The sequence below is a fragment of the Idiotropiscis lumnitzeri genome, chromosome 6 (assembly GCF_059441095.1).
Source record: "Idiotropiscis lumnitzeri isolate Australia: NSW breed Sydney's pygmy pipehorse chromosome 6, RoL_Ilum_1.0, whole genome shotgun sequence".
NCBI lineage: Eukaryota > Metazoa > Chordata > Actinopteri > Syngnathiformes > Syngnathidae > Idiotropiscis > Idiotropiscis lumnitzeri.
In genome coordinates, this window is record NC_142396.1 from 3268414 (window position 1) to 3286260 (window position 17847).

Genomic DNA, 17847 nt, shown 5'->3' on the forward strand with positions numbered 1-17847 from the left:
CAAACTGGGCACAAGCCAACACCATTTGGAGTCTTTTGGCTTGATTTGAAATCATTTCGGCGGAAGAAAAACAGAAAGCCTCGTCCGGGAGTTGACGTCCTTTTTTTAGCCGCTTTTTATCCTTATTCCGAAAAATAACCACGCGGCGTCCTCGCCTTTCTGCAGCGCGCATATTTCAAATGTCAACTTTGACAACACAAAAGTCGCAACGCTGATCAAACGAAAGCAGCAGAATCCAAAGTTTTCTTTTCGAAATCCGTGCCTCAAAATGTTGCGTCGTGATATTTCGCGTTCCGTCTGGAGTTGGCTTTTGGCGGATGATGACGCGCGCAAGACGCAAAATGGCCGTCGGCGGCGACTTGACCGCTTCGGGACGACGAAAATGTCAAATTCTTGCCCTCCGGCGTCTGCCCCAAAAAATGGACGCAGCGTCGCCCTTTTTCTCGAGCTGCAGGGATAAAAACCGCCATCAGATGGCGCCGAGTTTGAGTATTTGTTACGAGCCATTCGGGAGAAAACGCGGAAGACTCTCACAATCTGCTCTCCAAAGAGGCAACATGGCTTGCGTCCACCAAACGGAACCGTTTCCAAGCCCAAAAGACGATTCCGATCACGAAGGGAATGGATTGATTTTTTTTTTTTTTTTTCGCAAAGTGCGATGCTTTTGAAAATAAAATGCTCGCCACGGACGCACTTACTGATGGGCGAGGCGGGCTTGTTCCCGGGGCGGCCGGCGTTTTTGCCGTTGTTGCCGAGGGGGGGCGGCGGCGGCGGCGTGGGCTTGTAGGACTGCCCGGTGGCCCGGTACATGGCCTGGACCCACAGCAGGCGATCCTGCTCGTCGTCGCAGGCGAACACCACCAGGTCGCCTGCGCGCACCGCGTTGAAGAACACGCCGCCGCCCTGCAGGCCTGCGCAGCGTTGCAAAATATCGACGACGTCAAATATTTGGGCCGGGCCGGCGCCTCGCCGCTTACCTTGCTGCGGGTGGCAGTAGTCGACCGTGTAGCCTTCCAGCTGCATGAGCTCGTGAGGTTCGGGCTTCTTCTGGCGGTAGCTGCACATGGCGAAGGTGTACTGGCTCACCTGCGTGCGCACAAACAAGATGGCGGCACACGCGTGTCGGCGAGTGCCGCCAAGAAGGAAACGCGCACACTCACCTGCACCAGAACAAAGTATCTCCTCTTCCAGCGCTTCCACACGCGATGTCCCAGCGCGTACAAATAGCTGCGAGCCAGACAAGACGAGCGCATTTCATCCAAAAGCCAACTCAATGTGCTTGCAAAAAAAAAAAGAAACTTCAAAGAGGCAAAAAACGACAACAAGAAAAAAGATGGCGGAGGTTTTTGGACAATAAAACGGAAGCAAATGTTGTCATCGCCGGCTTCCACTCGATGATTCAATTTGCTTTTTGTTGAGAGCCGTACACGCTCGTTTACAATTTAAAAGTTAGTGTTTAAAAAAAAAAAAGGGAAAGATTATTTCAAATACATTTCGAAATCTCAGAATTGATATCAAGGGTAACATTGTGAAAAAGGAGGCGACTTTTAAAGCACCAAAATCCAAAAAGGAATAAAAAACATTTGTTAAATTTGTTAAAGATTTGTTTGGTGCCGGCACACAATTAATTGAGGGAGCTTTTGAGCAATTTTCATTTTAATACGGCGCAATATCCCAAAAGTATTTCAATTAAAAAAGGAATATTTGAGTTGCACGATTGCAACCGCACGTAAAAATGTGAAATTCAAAATCTGGAATTTGGAAAAAGCAATGCGCATTTTTTTCTTTTGGTCAAAGATTTCATTGTTTTGCTTTTTCAAAACAATTTTGAAGAAAAACACCCTCATGTTAATACTTTTCCAGGATCTTTTGATTTGTGCATTTTATAAATGGACTTATTTTTTTTTTTTAAGCTTGTTAATTGTGTTTTTTTTTTTTTCTTTCCCTTCAGATCTGTCTTGCCTTTTCTTGCGCGTTTGCCACCGCAACGAGCTGCCAGACTTAATGTATCGCGTCAAAATCAATCTGGACGTGTGGAACAGGTCGAAGTTGAAAATCAATCGCACGCTGAGGAAAAAGATGAAAAAACAAAAAACAAGAAGGAAGAAATGGAAGGAAAGTCAAGGCCAGAGCGCAACGCGGGTCAACACGAGTCAACTCGTCAGCCACTCCACAAAAATCTTTTTGCTGCAAACCAGACGCAGCCGACAGCACTTGCGCAGCTTCATTCATTTGGGATTTTTGATTTTTTTTTTTAATCTTCAACGTGCCGTGTGAATCTTGGCAATTTCTCCCTGAAAGTCAGCTTGATGAAGAACAAAATCCATTTGAAATAGCAAATCAGATGCAGCGACGTGTTTTCGAAATGAAAACCAAACCCAAAACATTTTTAAGCGAACGGAACTCTTTGGAATGTTTTAAAAAGTTGTTGCACTTTTTTTTTCTTCTTCTTTGTGTGCTCAGATTTCAACGAGAAAAGAAGACGAAATGAGCGCAACTCGTCACCAACAGATTAAAAATAAATAAATAGAACATGGAATGATCTTTTTATTTTGGCTTTTGGGATGCCACCCCCTCTTCGCTAGAGAGAAAGTGACCTAACGACGAGACTTGACCCAAAACTAAAACAGAAAAGAAAAGGGTGTTCGAGTGAACAGTTCGACAAGATGACTTGAAGCACGACGCCCCAAAAAAATAAAAAATAAAATAAATAAATAAAAGAACACATGCGCTGGCATCATCACACATTTACTGCAACCTGCGTCAATGACATCTGGAAATATCGACAAAAAAAAAATGAGTGGAAGCGTGCTAATTGCATCCATCTGCAAATTTGCCATTTCAGTTCATCAAGAAGCCACCTGGGACACACTCAGATCAACTTGGTGTCGTCATGGCAACAGAAGATGTTGAAGGCACATTATTAGAACAAGTCAGTGCACACGCGCGCGCGCGCAAACACGGGTCGGCTGTCACGTGCTGTTTATTTTCAGGCTTGAAAACATTGTCTTGCTGCCATCTTGTGGCAAAAACGTAGTATAGCCATTCTTGAGGCTTCTTTTTTTGTTTGTTTATTTTATTTAACCTCACAGTTGCATTTCTATCTCATGAATGTAGTAAATGCTGACAAAAATGTTCCAAGTATGCTTCCGACAATAAACAAAACAAAACCAGTATTACAATATCACTTGCCTAAAAAAAAAAATAAAACAATCATTATCTTTGGGAAATATTTGCTAGAAACATTTTAGCATGTAAATTTTAATATCTCGTAAGATTTAGTTTTATTAAAAAAATTTTGGGTAAGAATCTTAGAACCTCAAAAAATTAATTTAACTGATCACAAAATCAATTTAAAATAAATATTCAGAAGTTTTTCTCATTCTATTTTCTTTTTAAATAAAATAGTTTTACTAAAATTAAATACTTCATAAAACTTCAATTAATTTTTAATGATAAGAAAACATAATTCCTCGTAAAAAGACTGCGGTTTGCAATTTTTAATATCTCTAACAATTAATACAAATTATTAACGTTTTTTTTAGGAATCTGGAACCTCATAAAATGACATGACAACGTTTTAAAAAAATATATTTTTGGGGGGCCGAAATAGGTAAAAAAAAAAAAGAAAAAAAAGCGGTACAAACGAGTACAAGTGAATAAAGACGTTTCAAACATTTGACAGCCTTGTGCCACCTCCCGCTTTCGCCAGCAGAGGGAGCTGTCTGCACACTCAAAAGCGCGTGAGCCATCAGTCGTCTGAGGAGGCTGTTGTTTTGCTCAGCAAATTGACTCTGCAGCTAAATGGCCAAAAATGCTCACCAACCGACAATTGGATACGACGGCGTCACAATTGATATTCTGCCAAAAAAACAAGAGTATTCTTGTTGCTTTTTTTTTTGCCTTCCAAATTTCTCAAGTGATGCCAAACGCTGGCACGTTTGTCGCTGGCATACGCGTCGAGAAATTCTTACTTGGCCAGCAAAAGCACGTTTGTCAGTCTTGTTTGTTGCCGTTTTCCAGAGAACGAACGGACAGAATGGGTGCTGCGTTTCGCCGACTCACCCGCTGTGCTTCATGTTGGGCGGTTTGTCCATGCGCACGGCCAGTTTGATCTTCAGCTCCGTGTCCTGGCTGTTCTTGGGCACCTGCATGCGGTGGAAGTCGGCCTGCTTGGGTCCGTTGGCGGTGGGGTTCAGGAGCACCTGCCCCGCCCACAAGCGCGTTAGATGACACGCTGGCGTTGAAAAGATCCAAAAAGTCAAACGGGGACTCACTCGGCCCAGCTCCTTGTCTTCCAGGGCCAGAACGCCGGTGTTCTCCATGAACAGCTTGACTTTGACCGAGGGCAACGGGTGCGTCGTGCAGAAGTCGCCCTGCGTGGCCCACCTCAAACACACCAAAGACAAAAAAAAAAGGAGCTGAAAACGGGAGGGGGAAACAAATCTAAAAAAAACAAAAAGAAAAAAAGGCTTTGATTATTATTCTAGTCTCGCCCACGTGCGAACGCGTCTTTAGCGCCTCAACCAATTGTTTGTGTACGGCGAGACGTACTCGCGCCTCCCGCCTTGCGACCGGGGCGTACCATTACGAGGGGGTCGGGGGGAATACAGCAATCCCTTGAACGCCAACTGTGCGTGCTTACTTGCATCGGGCACGTTGGTGGAGAAGAAAGAAGAACAAAGAGATGAAGAAGAGGTCCGCGGGTAGAAAATTACCCAGCTAATAATCTTGACATGAAACCGCCGATAGCATCTTTCCCGCGGCGGCGTCATGTATGGACGTTTTTTTTTTTTTTTTGGGAGCAGGGTCGGGGGCTGACAATTTTTATGAATAAGGTCGGAGGGTCGAGGCTGAAAGGCTAGCCAAAAAGCGGCTGGAGGGCAGGGGACTGACCAACAAAAAAGGGTCAAGTGCCCCCGCTCTGACCACTTTGACTCACTCTCATCATCTTCTCTACTTTAGTTAGCAAATACTTTAATTCATTCAATCCTAAGACATGCATATACCTTTCCAAAAACAGTGCCCGCCTCCCAAAGACGTATTTACACGTCTTTTTTTTTTTTTTTTTTGCAACTTAGCGCCGTGTTTTTATAGCATTAGAACAATATTCTGTTGACCATGCAAAATCAGTCAAAATCCAGAAAAACGCTGGGATTGAGGGGTTTCCTCTAGTGAAAACAGCTGGCAATAAATGAGTTAATGTATTAGCACCACCTTCTGGCCAATGACGGTAATGCAGCAAAAGTATTTGCCAACCCACCAAAAGAAAGTCGACTTGTGCCGCCAACTCTCATTTTTAATAAATAACACTGCAATTTTTGATTTCTTTTTATAAAGTTCTACAATCTTTTTTCAGTTCATTTGCTTATTTTAGATTTATCTAGGTTAGATTTCCATTGTCTTTGAAATTGTCACCTTCTTAAAATAATGTCCTGAGTCACATTTTGTCCCCAAAAGATTTTTTTTTGTCCGCATGAAGCTGGCGACCGCTCGCTAAACTCGACGACCTCGTTCGTTCATCGGATCATTCGATCTGCAATCGATTGCGAAGAAGCCGAAGCAGGCCGTGAGGACGTCATTGTGGCAACATTTGAAAAGCAGAAAGAAATCCGTTTCCTGCGCAACATTTCAGAGCGCATTCGATTGCGGCCGCAATCTCGACGCAATGTCAGCACAAAAAGCCTTCATGCGGATTTTAGTTTTTTTTTTCTTCCCAGTTTTCACGTGCATTGCTGAGAATTGTCCACAATGAATGGTTTGGTTGCACAAAAGTGTTGATTGTCGGCGCCATGCTGGTGTTGTTGAACGTGATTACGTAAGCAGCTCGCCATCTCCTGGATCAACGTCGCCCCGGGCAACCGCCGCCGCCGCACTTGAGCAAGCAAGCGTCGACGCTCAAAGGTGAGGCTGAGCCGCTACCAGGAGAAACGCAAATCACGTCTTGATGCAGTCCCGCAGCTCCGCTGAGCATTTTTAGAGCAATGAAATCTTTCATCATCAACACAAATGTGCTAGGGTCTTTTTCTTTTTTTTTGACATTAGTAAATAACTCCAGACGTAAAATAAATCCAGACGATACAATTGTCTCAACTTGTAGTGGAGAGAGTAAGGTAACACACAAGTGAACCAAAAGAGGGCAGCACACAGTCAAGGCCCCCAAAAAATAAATCAATAAATTAAAAAAAAAATTTTTTAAAAAGGGGCGGGGTTAAATGGACTTACTGTGGCCGGGAGGCTTCTGCCTGGTCCGTCTGCAGCTTCTCGCCTCCTTCCACTTCCATGGTGCAATACACGATTCTGTTCGGAGCCACCGACTTGAGCCCCTGCACCTCCACGATCACCACCTGAGCACAACGCACACATGCTCAAAAATCCTGGAACCCATGGCCTGCCCCAAACCAAAATGGCCGACTTCCTGGGACTTTTCAAGCGAGGCTTCATGAGGCTTTTTTGTGGATCGAATCACAAGAGATGCGCTAAGCAAATTTCAGGTTGCTACGTCAAATGGGCTACGAGGGCTGAATTTGTTGTTTTTTTTTTATTTCTGGGGGGGGTCAGGGTTCGTTCAATGTTGCAAACCGTTGCAGACATTCACAAAAACGTTACAAACCGTTTTTTTTGTTCCGGACAAATTTTTAACAGTTTTTCGTGCTCAGAAAAAAACTTTTGAGAGCGTTCAACTTGTTTGCGAACACCTTTGCAAACTTGAACGAACTCTGACCCCCCCCAAAAAAAAGAAAAAAAAGAAATACATTTAAAAAAAAAAAAAAAACCTTTGCCGCTCCCCAGTGGTCGCTTCACACCCAAAACTTTCAGGCAAGGCATCTTGAGCCTTTATTTTGCGCGTCGACTCATGACGGGCAAATGTCGTGTTGCCGCGCCAAAAGTTGCGGAATTTTTCATTTGAGGACTTTGTCAAGCGTCAAACGATTTAGCCGAACGAACACGCGGCGACAACCGTTCGCTCCCCCCCCCCGTTCACCTCCAGCGTGAAGGACAGCGCCACGTCCGACTTGGACAACGCGTCCACGTTGTCGCCGAGGTCCAGGAAGGAGTTGTTGAGGGACGAGCGCTTGAGCTTCTGCTTGAAGTCGGCGCCGCCTTTGGACACGGGGAGACTCTCCAGGTTGGCCATCAGCAGGTTGATGGCCGAGCGCAGTTCGTCGGCGTAGAGGGCGTCCATGTCGGGCGACACAAATTTGGGGCATCGCCGCTCCTGCGGGACAAGCAAGGAAGGGAAAACTTTCAAAGTTTTTTTTTTTGTTTTTTTAGAGCACGGTGACACTTTGGCGCATTTCAAAGTGGATTCTTTCAAAGCGTTTAAAATAAATTAATTGTGCACTCAAGTTTTGAGAGCAGACGGTTTGTCACCCTGGCGATTCTCTCCACCAGTTGCAATCGGTCGTCCAGCTCTCGACGGATCTGCGCCGCCTGCTCGTCCACGTTGTCCAGCTGAAAGGAAAAGAAAAAATAAATAAATAAAAAAATCGAAGATGACAATTCGAAAGCCATTAAGGAGCACACGTGACAAAGTTGTTCATTTTTTTTCCAAACAAACTCGGCTTTGGGGGCCAGATTTCCAAAAATGTTCACGACTGGCGAGCAAAGCACTCCAAGACTTTTGGAAATGAAATCCAAAATGTCCGACTTCCCGCGTCTTTCCAGGCATGCATATTTGAGACTTTGATGACGCTTGACTCATGTTGACCCAATTTTGCGTTGCCAAGTAAAACGTGATGCGGGAGCCGAATTTGCCTGCGCGCTTTCAGAGAGGCAGAGCAAATTGTAATAGAAACGCTCCGACTCAGAACTTGTCAGAGTTGTTACGTTCCAAAGAAGAAATGCTTTCGAGTAGACGACGCGTCGTCGCGACGTCATCGGCAGTGAAGAAACTCAAGCCAATCGTCAATGAATGTCAACGTCGTCTCGTTCCCACTTGTGTGGCGGTAAATATCACGACTGGTGTTTTGATGCCGCGCGTCCTCGGCTTTTGCTGACACGCCGAATTAACAAACCGCCAAACTAACCGTCTAACTGCTTCAAGAAGATGTGGTACTTTTTTTTTTTTTTTTGTGAAACATTTTTCAGCATGAAAACGAATCAGAGTTGGAGGTGATTTTTTTTTTTTTTTTTGCTGTGGCTTAAAAACAAATCAAGCCAAAGTGAGCGTCGGCGACCTGGCAGGCGTTGTAGAGCAGCTGGTGCTCAAACTTGCGGACTCCCAGAATGTGCTGGAACATCTCGTAGAGTTGCTCCTTGCTGAGGATGAGCTCGGACACGGCGCTGAGGTGCGCCCGTTGGGGTTGCCGCCGCATGTCCTCGTCGCCCCTGTAGATGGCGTCGTACTTGGACATCCAGGAGCTCAGCACCGTCTCTTTGCTCAGCCCGTCGATTTCGGGGAGGCTGCGCACGCGCCGCTCGATGTTCTTCTTGAACACCTCGCGGAAGTCGCCGGCCGAGCAGCTGCCGCTCTGAACCATGCGGCACACGCGCTCGCTTTTCAGGAAGCCCTGCGCACGCGCACCAAAGACAAACATTTGCATTCAACTTTCATCTGGAACGATTTGAACATTTTAATCCGAATAACATGATGACGCCTTTTTTGCCTTGGAAAAATGCAACTTGACTTTTTTCTTTCCCATTTATTTAGTGTCATACACGATCTTGTGACTCCGCCTAGCAGCAGAAAGAGAAATTACACAGCAAAATAAGGAGGGGAAAAAAAAAAATCTCTGAAATTGTGGGACAACAAATCTCTAGTGGACGGGGTTTACCGTCTACTACGTTCAAGTAGGTTAGAACATTTCTTCCTTTTAAAAAAAAACAAAAAAACAATCGATGTGATGAAGCCTTTTTTTGCCCAAGAAAAGAGAAAATAAATTTTCTTTCCAATTTATACAGACCATTGAACAATACTCTACTGCCACTCATTGGCCAAAATTAGAATTACACCACAAAATGAACGAAATTGAGTTCTGTGCCAAAATAAAAAAAATCTGGAACTTGTGATGGATGAGGGCGGGAGGGGCGGAGGTGGGCGGCGGTTACGATATGCTGAATTCTGGTAACACACATTCTGGAAGGTTGTGACTTTTTTCCAATTTTATTTTTATTTATTTTCAGTACCATCAATTCCAGAATATCACCACTTTTTTTTTTCTTCATTGCGAATGGCGCTTCGTTACGCTTCCCAACGCGACATCACCACCAATTAAAAAAAGAAAAGCTGAAAATCTGCGACACCTTTTGGTCAAAAGATGCGTTTGTCGGAAGCGCCAGCGGATGAGCGATACGTCAACGGAGAAAATGTCTTTTGCGAATGTCAAACGTCAGGACTCATGAACGGAGCGACGGGACGCCGCCTCCCCTTTCCCGCTGCTCCTTTTAATTTGCCCTTTAAAAATTCCAATCAATTATTAACACGCCAGCAGCAGAGCGTGCGAGCAAATGAAAAAAGGCCAAGCCATCGCGTCGTTTGCACACCGCCGCAAGAAGAATCCTCGCAAATCAAGCCAAAGTAGAACAAAAGCGCCTTGGTGGAGGTAACGAGTTTGGAACGCACCAAACCAACCAATCGGCCTATTTCTAACATCGCAAGCAAACCGATTCCCGCCAGCAACTACTCGACCAACCAGCCATCCGACAAGCTCGCTCGCTCACTTGCCAAGCAAGCGAGCAAGCGACACGGAGCTCCCTCGGAGACGGAAGCATGAGAAGCGGCGAGTGATGCGCGTCGTGAAGCGATGATAAAGAGGGAGGACGGACGACTTCCTGATTGCGCAACAAGAGTCCGGAACGGGCCGCCCATGGTGAAGCGCCGTCCGTCCACTTGCAATTGCACATTGACCAATCCAATGACAAGCCAACAAAGTGGCTAACTAACAACTCACCAATGACGTAACGAAGCAACCAACAAGTCGCAGTGACTGCAGAAAGTCTGCACAACCTTTTCACAAACAGTTTTGTGGGAATACACACAAAAAAAAAAGACATTTCAACGCTTACTGCGTTTGCAAAAGTGCGCACACCCTCTGAAAACTTGCAATGAGGCTGCGTTCACAACAAAGCAATTCCATTCCAAATCGTTCAACGGCAGCGAGCAACGGCCTCTTTTGACCTCTCCATAAAGCACGGCTGCTTTTTCTTTTGGTTTTTGCTCTTTGTCGTCACATCTCGCGGCAGAAGCCAAATAACCAAGAAGGAATGCAATTCATGGAGCTGGAGCGGACCATCTAGCGAACAACAAGTAAACCAACGACAACTAAACTGAGCAGGCAAGCCCACCAGCCTTCCGACCAACTCGCTAAAAGAAGACCGAGAAGCTGCTTTGTGTGTGCATGCGTGGATTTTTTTTTCTTTTTTAACCATAAGGACTTGATCAAAGTGTTTTTGCTACACATCTCATCTCCCAACTTGACTCGCCAGGACTGACAGAAGCGAGGTCAGGACCGTCACGCGTGGCAGATGGAGTGGAGAGGGGAGAAAAAAAAATAATAAAAAAAATCAACATCAATGAATGAAAACGATGAAACTGGATGAAAAGGGCGCAACTCGAGAGTGCGAGCGGCGCCCGCCCGCTGGGCTCAGCAAATGTCAGCCACCTGAAGCGCCGGCTGGACTCCCGTCGCGTGGCGTCGCGTTCCAGCACTCAATTAGCGCTGAAATATCACACTGCCGACCCATTTGGGGCGGCCAAAGTCGGACTTCAGTCAGAAAAAAAAAAATTGCTGTTGAAAAAAAACAAAAAACGGACACGTTGGGCAGCGGCAACTTATTCAGGAAAAGACTCGCTTGACCTTTCAAAAATGTCGTAGGGCTCCACTTAAACCAAAAAGAAAAAAATGGATATATCGATTTGAATCGAGTTTCCTTTTCACAGTCCATCAATAAAACGCGCATGATTCATGTTGATTCTCGATCTTTATTTTCTCTCTTTATTTATATTTTTAAGCAGGCTACTTTTACATCCATGCAGAAGGCCTCCACTTTCCACATGCCGGAGGTGTCCCAATACTTTTGTTCCCCGCACGCCGAGAACAAACGAAACGAAACGATGACGTCACGGCCAATCGTTTGTTTATTAAAACGCAAACTGTGGCAAGTGACACTTCTGCTGGCCTTCCAAAGCCGATCGCTACCATTTTCTTTTTAGAAATCAGCTCGGGGCTCCATTTCCAAAAGCGGCGGCGAAGAGCGCCGACGATTCTGATTGCCGTCACGTCATGCGAATGAAGCGCACCTCCGAGTCAAACATGTTGGTGCGGCGGCAATGACCTCAAGCCTACGACCTTTTCACCGCAAATATCCGACTCTTGCTTTAATCGGCCCCTTAACGGACCCGTGGGCGCCCCGTCGCCATGCCGACCACCGCCGGGAGAAGCGGAAAGGTGAGCGCGTGATCCATCCATTCCGAGGACCGCCTCCTCGGTCACGTTTGGCCACCGCATGAAAGACGCCAAAACCAAATTAGGTGACCCCAAAAAAAATGCTTTCTACGGTCACAAATGACTTGCATGACAACGGGCACATTTTCACACGGAAATGCAAAACCATTTCATTGGCCACCAAAAAACAACATTTGCGTACGGAAATGATTTTATTTAGACACTTAACAAGTCCAAGTATTTGGGGTGTTGTTCCAATGTCCACCACTAGATGGCGGCATGTTATTTGGTTTGACACGGAGTACATTTGAAACCAAAGTAAAAAGTGCAAGCCGACGTTTTCATCTCAGCCTACTTTTGTACCGAAGCTTTTTTAATTTCAAATCCAGCAACGTTTTTTTCTTTTCACTCCCACACGCCACGTTTGAAGATTTCGACGCAAGAGAACGTTCAAATGGAACGAGTGAGAACAAAGTGGGTGTGCACGTGCTGACAATTTCATTTTTTTTTTACCTCGTAGTAGCTCCTCACGGCATTGCAGAAGGCTTCGTCGGCCACAATCTGAGTTTCTCCGTTGAGGAAGGCCAGGAAACGCTCCTTGGACGCCTGGAGCTGCTGCTTGTTCACCTGAGGACAAACCACAACAACATTTCAAATGAGGGGGAGGGGGCTAAACTGCATAGACCCCAAAAATAAAAAAAATTTTAAAAAACATTTCCGCACAAGTCAAGATCAGAACGGGAACATTCGCTTTGTCAGCCGTTTCCTGTGATTGTTCATCTCCATCTCCAAACCAGGAAAAGTTTGCTGACATTGCAGAGGATGGCAACAGACAAAAAAAAAAAAAAAAAAAAAAAGGAAGCCTACGTCATCGTCATCGTCGTCTTCACAACCCGGTCGATGCGACCCAATCCAAATGGCCGCGCACGGGCCTCGTCTTGCGAACGATCAAAACAAGAAAAGCACCTGCCGTGGGTGACAGCGTGAAGAGGAAGAGGAAGATGTGGAGGGAAGCAGAAGAAAAGAGATGACGCCTCTGCCACGAGCATCGCAGAGCGCTAAAAATAGAAAGTGGTCGTCCCCCGATCGTATCAAAGTCCAAAGTTTTTAGGGGTCGCCATGGCAAAGTGTCCAGATGAAAGCAGACAAACTTCCCTGACTGACCTTTCGACACGAGCAAAGCAAGCCAGTCCTGTAGGGGGCAGTATTTACAAATGTGGTGGCCAAATTCTGCCCACTCTTTTTTTTTTTTTTGCTGTTTGTTGATTTAAATGCAACTCCTTTGATTTCAAGCGGGCCGGGCCGGACCACCCCGTTGACTCGGGCTGGGTATCGATTCAATTTTCCAAAATGCATTCAATGCACTAGGGCCCGATTCGATTCCATTCAATTTTCAATTGACTTTGATTGATTTTTGATGCAAACTGCGTGTGGAAATTGTGCTGGACAGCGAGTGTCCGCCTCAAGAAATATTTATTTGGACACGTCAAGACAATTGCAGAGCGTCTCGCCTCCATTTAGAACTCGCAACAACACTTCCTGGTCGTTCGAGACTTTACTAGCTGGGAGGCAGATCCGCATCCTCAGCAGGAGCATCGTTCGCGCCGCATCATAAACTTGCAGATGGCGAAACCGGTGTGTGGGGGTGTGCGTGCGTGTGTGTGTGTGTGCGTTTTATCAGCAGAGAGCAGAAGCAGCTGTGTCAAACCCTGAAGACAACGTCCCTCTGACACCACGAAACATGGCGCGTTACACAACATAGCGAGACGCTCAAGCTTCAAAAGGCGATGCTAAAAGAAGTCGACGGCTCGGCAGCAGCCAATGGAAAGCGTCGGCGTGCACAGTGACATTTTAAACATGCTTCAAAACCGCAGACAATAGGAAACCCATGTCCAGAACAAGTTGACAACTACGAGGAAGAACTTCAATGATATAAATGAATGAATTGAACATAATTGAACATGATTAACTTTGGCGTAGAAGCTTTGAAATAAATACATACATAAATCAAACTTCCAAATAAATAAACCAAACAATGAGACACAACAGGGAAAAAAAATTGAACATTATTTTGGAAAAATCATGCATTCTTTTTCTTGATATTGAAAAAAAAAAAAAAGAGTGATTGTGATCATCAACATTATTTGAGAGAAAAATATTTTGGGAAGGGAGTAACATGGCGATAATTCATGTGTGTTTTAGACCAGAGAAAAAAGGAAGACTTTCCTTAAGAAAGGTCTTCTTTTCTTTTGAAAAAAAAAAAATAATAATAAATAACAATAAAAATCAAAGTAAGTATAATTCTTTTATCGATTACAACAAGAAAAGTGTAACATGGCCATTTTTGAGGGAAAAAAAGTTTCCTCCTCTCAGAGGAAGAAAAATGCAAATGGCAAGACCATATTTGTATTTTCTAAGTGTTCATTCCCAAGAGAAAAGCAATAATCTTCCGACTTGCGCCCACCATTTATTTTATTTTATTTTTTCTTTTTTTTTCTTTGAAGTAGGCTCGAGGGATGATGCAAGCCAAAATGAAAGCGGTGTTTGTTTTGCCCAAACAAATCCTGTGACCCCTGAACAGAAGACAAACTTTGCGCGTCAACAAGGACACAAAGTGATTGACAGCCGCATAGCAGCGACCAGTCATTTTGCTTTGTCTCTCTCAAGTGAACGGAGCACCACACCACAGCACGACGACACGAATGTGTTGGGTGGCGGCATGTGAGCGCTTTCGTGTGGGAGGGAGGCAAAATATTGAAGGGGTGGGGGGGCCTCTCCGTTTTAATGGCGAGCAAACGCACATGAGGAGATTTGGGGTTTTTTTGTTTCAAAAAAAAGAAAAAAAAATTATTATTTTTTTTTTTTTTAGAAGAAATACAAGTATCAATAAAGTATTTAAAAAATGCACACGGCACACAGGAGGGCACCGAAAAGAGAAAAGTGCCCATCAGCCAACAAGGAAGTCTTGAAAATTGGATTTTATAAGAGAAAACCATCATGGCAAAAGTCGGATTTCTTCCCCCCCAAAAAAAACACTTTATAGTTTGTTACTTTAAACTATTTTTCTTATTAACAGTTTTATTTATTTATTTATTAGGAAATAAAAAAAGCACAGAACCCTTCGTCAGAAAATACGATTTTCGATGGAAAAAAAAATACATTCATTGATTAGTAAATGGTCGTCATTAAGAAAATCGCTGATGGTTCATCGTTTTGCTTGCTGAAGGCAAACAAAGCAAAAAGCAAAAAAAAACAAAAACATCGGTTTACGACTGGACGGTCTTGGATGAGCGGCAAGAGGCTCGTTAGCGTTGTCCGCTAGCGCGCCGATTTAAGCAGATGAGCGACGCAAAAGAATCGAAAGCAGTAACAACCAGATCGCTATCAATTGCGTCGTCGTCGTCGTGCGGGATTGTTTGCTCTGCGGGGACGACGAAATGTTCCTTCGACGGCGTGAAACGCGCAACAGTCGTTAGCGGGCTGATGAACACCTGAAGTCTCCCTCGGGAAATAATTGGACAAGTAAACCTGCATGGACGATCAAACGCGACGGCGTTTCTCCTCCTGCTGCAACTGAAGGCAACAAAATGGGCGCCACTTTTTTAAAATTATTTATTTTTTTTTTTTTTTTAATCAAAGATTCAATTCAACGCTTGCCGTTTTATTCTGAATTTGCTTTCATTTTTTTCTCGACTCCATCAGCGTTAGATAATAATGCAAAATGATTAAGCGCACTTCACACCAGCTGCAACAAAGCGCTTCACATACAACATAAGCGAGCGGAATTACAACAGCAAATTTCGTGAAATCAGTGAATTAAAACACTCATTCATTGGATTAACGCGCGTACATGAGAAAGCGGAAACCTGCAGAACAGCGAACTGTTGGGAAAGAAAGCGCTTCACTTTGGCCGGCTGCCTAAGATGAAAAAAAACGGGATCCAACAACCGCACGGATTTGCCGATCTCATTTCAAATAACTGCCCAGTTTAAAAGCCAAGTTTGACACAGTTGGCTTTCGATAAGATGTCTAAGGGCAAAGGTCAACGGGGTTGAAAGAAGGGCCACTGGGTCCGAACACCACCACTTTGGTCTTCTTTTCATTGAAATTCAAGAAATTAAGTGACGTCCACAATTTTGATTTCCTCTCAACGGGACAAAAGTGGCCTCAAGGAGAAAGCGTCTTGTTTGGTCAGGGGGGGGGCGGGCATCGATCCGACTGTCGTCTGCGTAGCAGTGGAAGGAAATGCCACGTTTTCAACGGATGGGATCGAGCGGCCGCAAATACAGTGAAAACAGCAAGGGCCCCAAAACGGAACCTTGCGGGACACCATACGACAAAGGGACACAAAAAGTCCTGCCAGCCGAATTGGATCTCAACCACTCTGGACGGGCTCCCACTAAAGGCAACAAATCAGTTGCGGCGCCATTATGCGCTGCCAGAAACAACTTCCAAATAAAAGCCTACCAAGGCGTTGAGGTTTGTGTCATTGGGAAGATGTTGTTTTGAAGTTAGCCCTCTCAGCGCGTTTGGTGCGAGCACACAATGATGTTGCACAATTGAGGAGGCGACACGGGCAAAGCTTGTGGAGCGGACCGCCTGCTGGAAATCAATCCAAAATGGAGCCGCAGGTGGCTTCCGTCCAGGAGGCGGGCGGCATCACGCCAACAATCGATCGCCGGCAATTCCCTCCCGCTGGGTCAAGCATCCGTCGCGTTAATTGAATTCTGCGGGCGCGCCCATAAAAACTCCCACGCGCGCCGTCTGTGGCGCGGGAGCCTCATTTGCATATTGAAATCAGCCAGCGTGAGAAGCTCATTAACGACTTCCCCAGCGGGACGCCGTGACAAGAACAACATGGATTCCTTGCAGTCTGGGCGACCCGCTGCTGACCGAGGGGCGGACCAGAACGAGGCGACAAGCTGACCTCCAACAAGACATCTTGTGCATTTTAGGCAACTGTTCGGATGTCGTCATTTTTGCACTTTTGGCGATATTAGCTATTACTTGGAGGACCACCCCTGCACAAAGTGAAACCCGTGACAAGAACATACCCTATTTAGAGTAAATACTCCCGAGGCAACCTTTTTATCGCATTTACAGCTGAAGATATTTGACGGCGTTTACGAACCAGGCAGTCAGCTAGGGCGCCATATGCTGGAGGGGGGGGGGGGCAAATTGCTTGAAAAAAAAAAAAAACGACATAAAAAATGCTCATCATACTCGGCAATTCTGCCGATTTGCTGCTTAAATCACGTCAACGTACACAAATCATCTTTTGCAGTTAAAACAGATGGAAGTGCCGTTTATGCGGTCCAGCCTTCCCCCCAAAACGACAAAAATGGAGGTCAGGGCGCATTTTAAGGGGAAAAAAATAGCGGTCCCAAAATATGAAAAGAGGTACAATGATGACAATTGAAATGAAACGTTTTTGTCCTACTGCATCGTTTTATCGAGGCCGCGCGGAAATTGAAGTGAATAAAATTGCGAGACTCGTGCTCGGAAAATCAAGTTTGCAAAAGTCTTAAAGTGGCGATATTGTCACCATTTTGGCAAAACGTGGACTTTTTGTCAACCTGATGCAAAACCTTTACTTGGGTTTTCACGCTGGGACTTTTCTCGCAGAAATTAGGACTTTTTCATCTTTCACTATTATTACTTCTCCTTGAAAAATTTTATTGTATATGTATTGCAAACTTTTTTTCATCAAAACATTGTGATTTTATTCACCAAACATTATAAAAAAATATATTTTTAATGGGGTCATGTTATGTTGAATGATTAACAAAGTCTCAACTGGCAGGTCCTAACACCTGATTGGTTGGGCTGCTCATCAAGTCAAAGCCAATCAATTCTAGAATAATGGATTGATGCCAAGCGGGCGTGAATATAGTTGTGAAAATATTCCGATACGCCGAGTGCCGCTCTTCACCTCCACGTTTGAATACGCAAGCAGAACAACTAAATGCAAGCCTTGACCGCTCAACCAAGGGAGCTCATGAAAGTTCTCCATCGTCGTCGCCGCCATGTTTGCGACCACTTCAGGCCAAAGCAATGGCTGAGACAAGATTAGAGTTAGCCCCGCCCACTAACTTTCATGGCCAAGTTTGACCGATAAAATAAATTTATGAAACGCTGCAAACGGTACCATGAAATAATCAATTAAATACAGAAATGATTAATTACATACAAAAATGATTGGTAATTAAACTAATGATATAGATTTTTTTTAATTCCACATGCAATTAATAAATGAAACATTTAATTAATGACACTATTATTTAATGGGGCAATTATTTATGTATCTGATATATTTAATTCCATATTTAATGAATGAAACAATTCATCTACTAATGACAATCTGAATGAAACATTTCATGGTGTATTTATTTAGTTAATTTTGGCACATTGAATCCTCCAAAAACAAACAAAAATTTTTTTTTAAAAGAACATCAAACGT

General features: G+C 44.5%; 1 protein-coding gene across 7 annotated transcripts in view; it reads right to left on the minus strand.

Annotated features, from left to right (window-relative positions):
• cadps2 (Ca++-dependent secretion activator 2) overlaps positions 1 to 17847 on the minus strand; it is a 59936-nt gene that overhangs the window by 41112 nt on the left and 977 nt on the right. For all 7 annotated transcript variants that reach the window (XR_015844009.1, XR_015844008.1, XM_088297660.1 and 4 more), the window contains exons 2-11: positions 11901 to 12014; positions 8181 to 8513; positions 7375 to 7455; positions 6986 to 7219; positions 6226 to 6347; positions 4278 to 4389; positions 4066 to 4205; positions 1161 to 1227; positions 978 to 1086; positions 699 to 911 (exon numbers count right to left, since the gene is read on the minus strand). Coding sequence is in view for 5 of the 7 variants with exons in the window: in XM_088297660.1 (XP_088153786.1) it covers positions 699 to 911; positions 978 to 1086; positions 1161 to 1227; positions 4066 to 4205; positions 4278 to 4389; positions 6226 to 6347; positions 6986 to 7219; positions 7375 to 7455; positions 8181 to 8513; positions 11901 to 12014 (1525 nt within the window). In the remaining 2 variants the exon portion in view is untranslated. The remainder of the gene's footprint in view (positions 1 to 698; positions 912 to 977; positions 1087 to 1160; positions 1228 to 4065; positions 4206 to 4277; positions 4390 to 6225; positions 6348 to 6985; positions 7220 to 7374; positions 7456 to 8180; positions 8514 to 11900; positions 12015 to 17847) is intronic.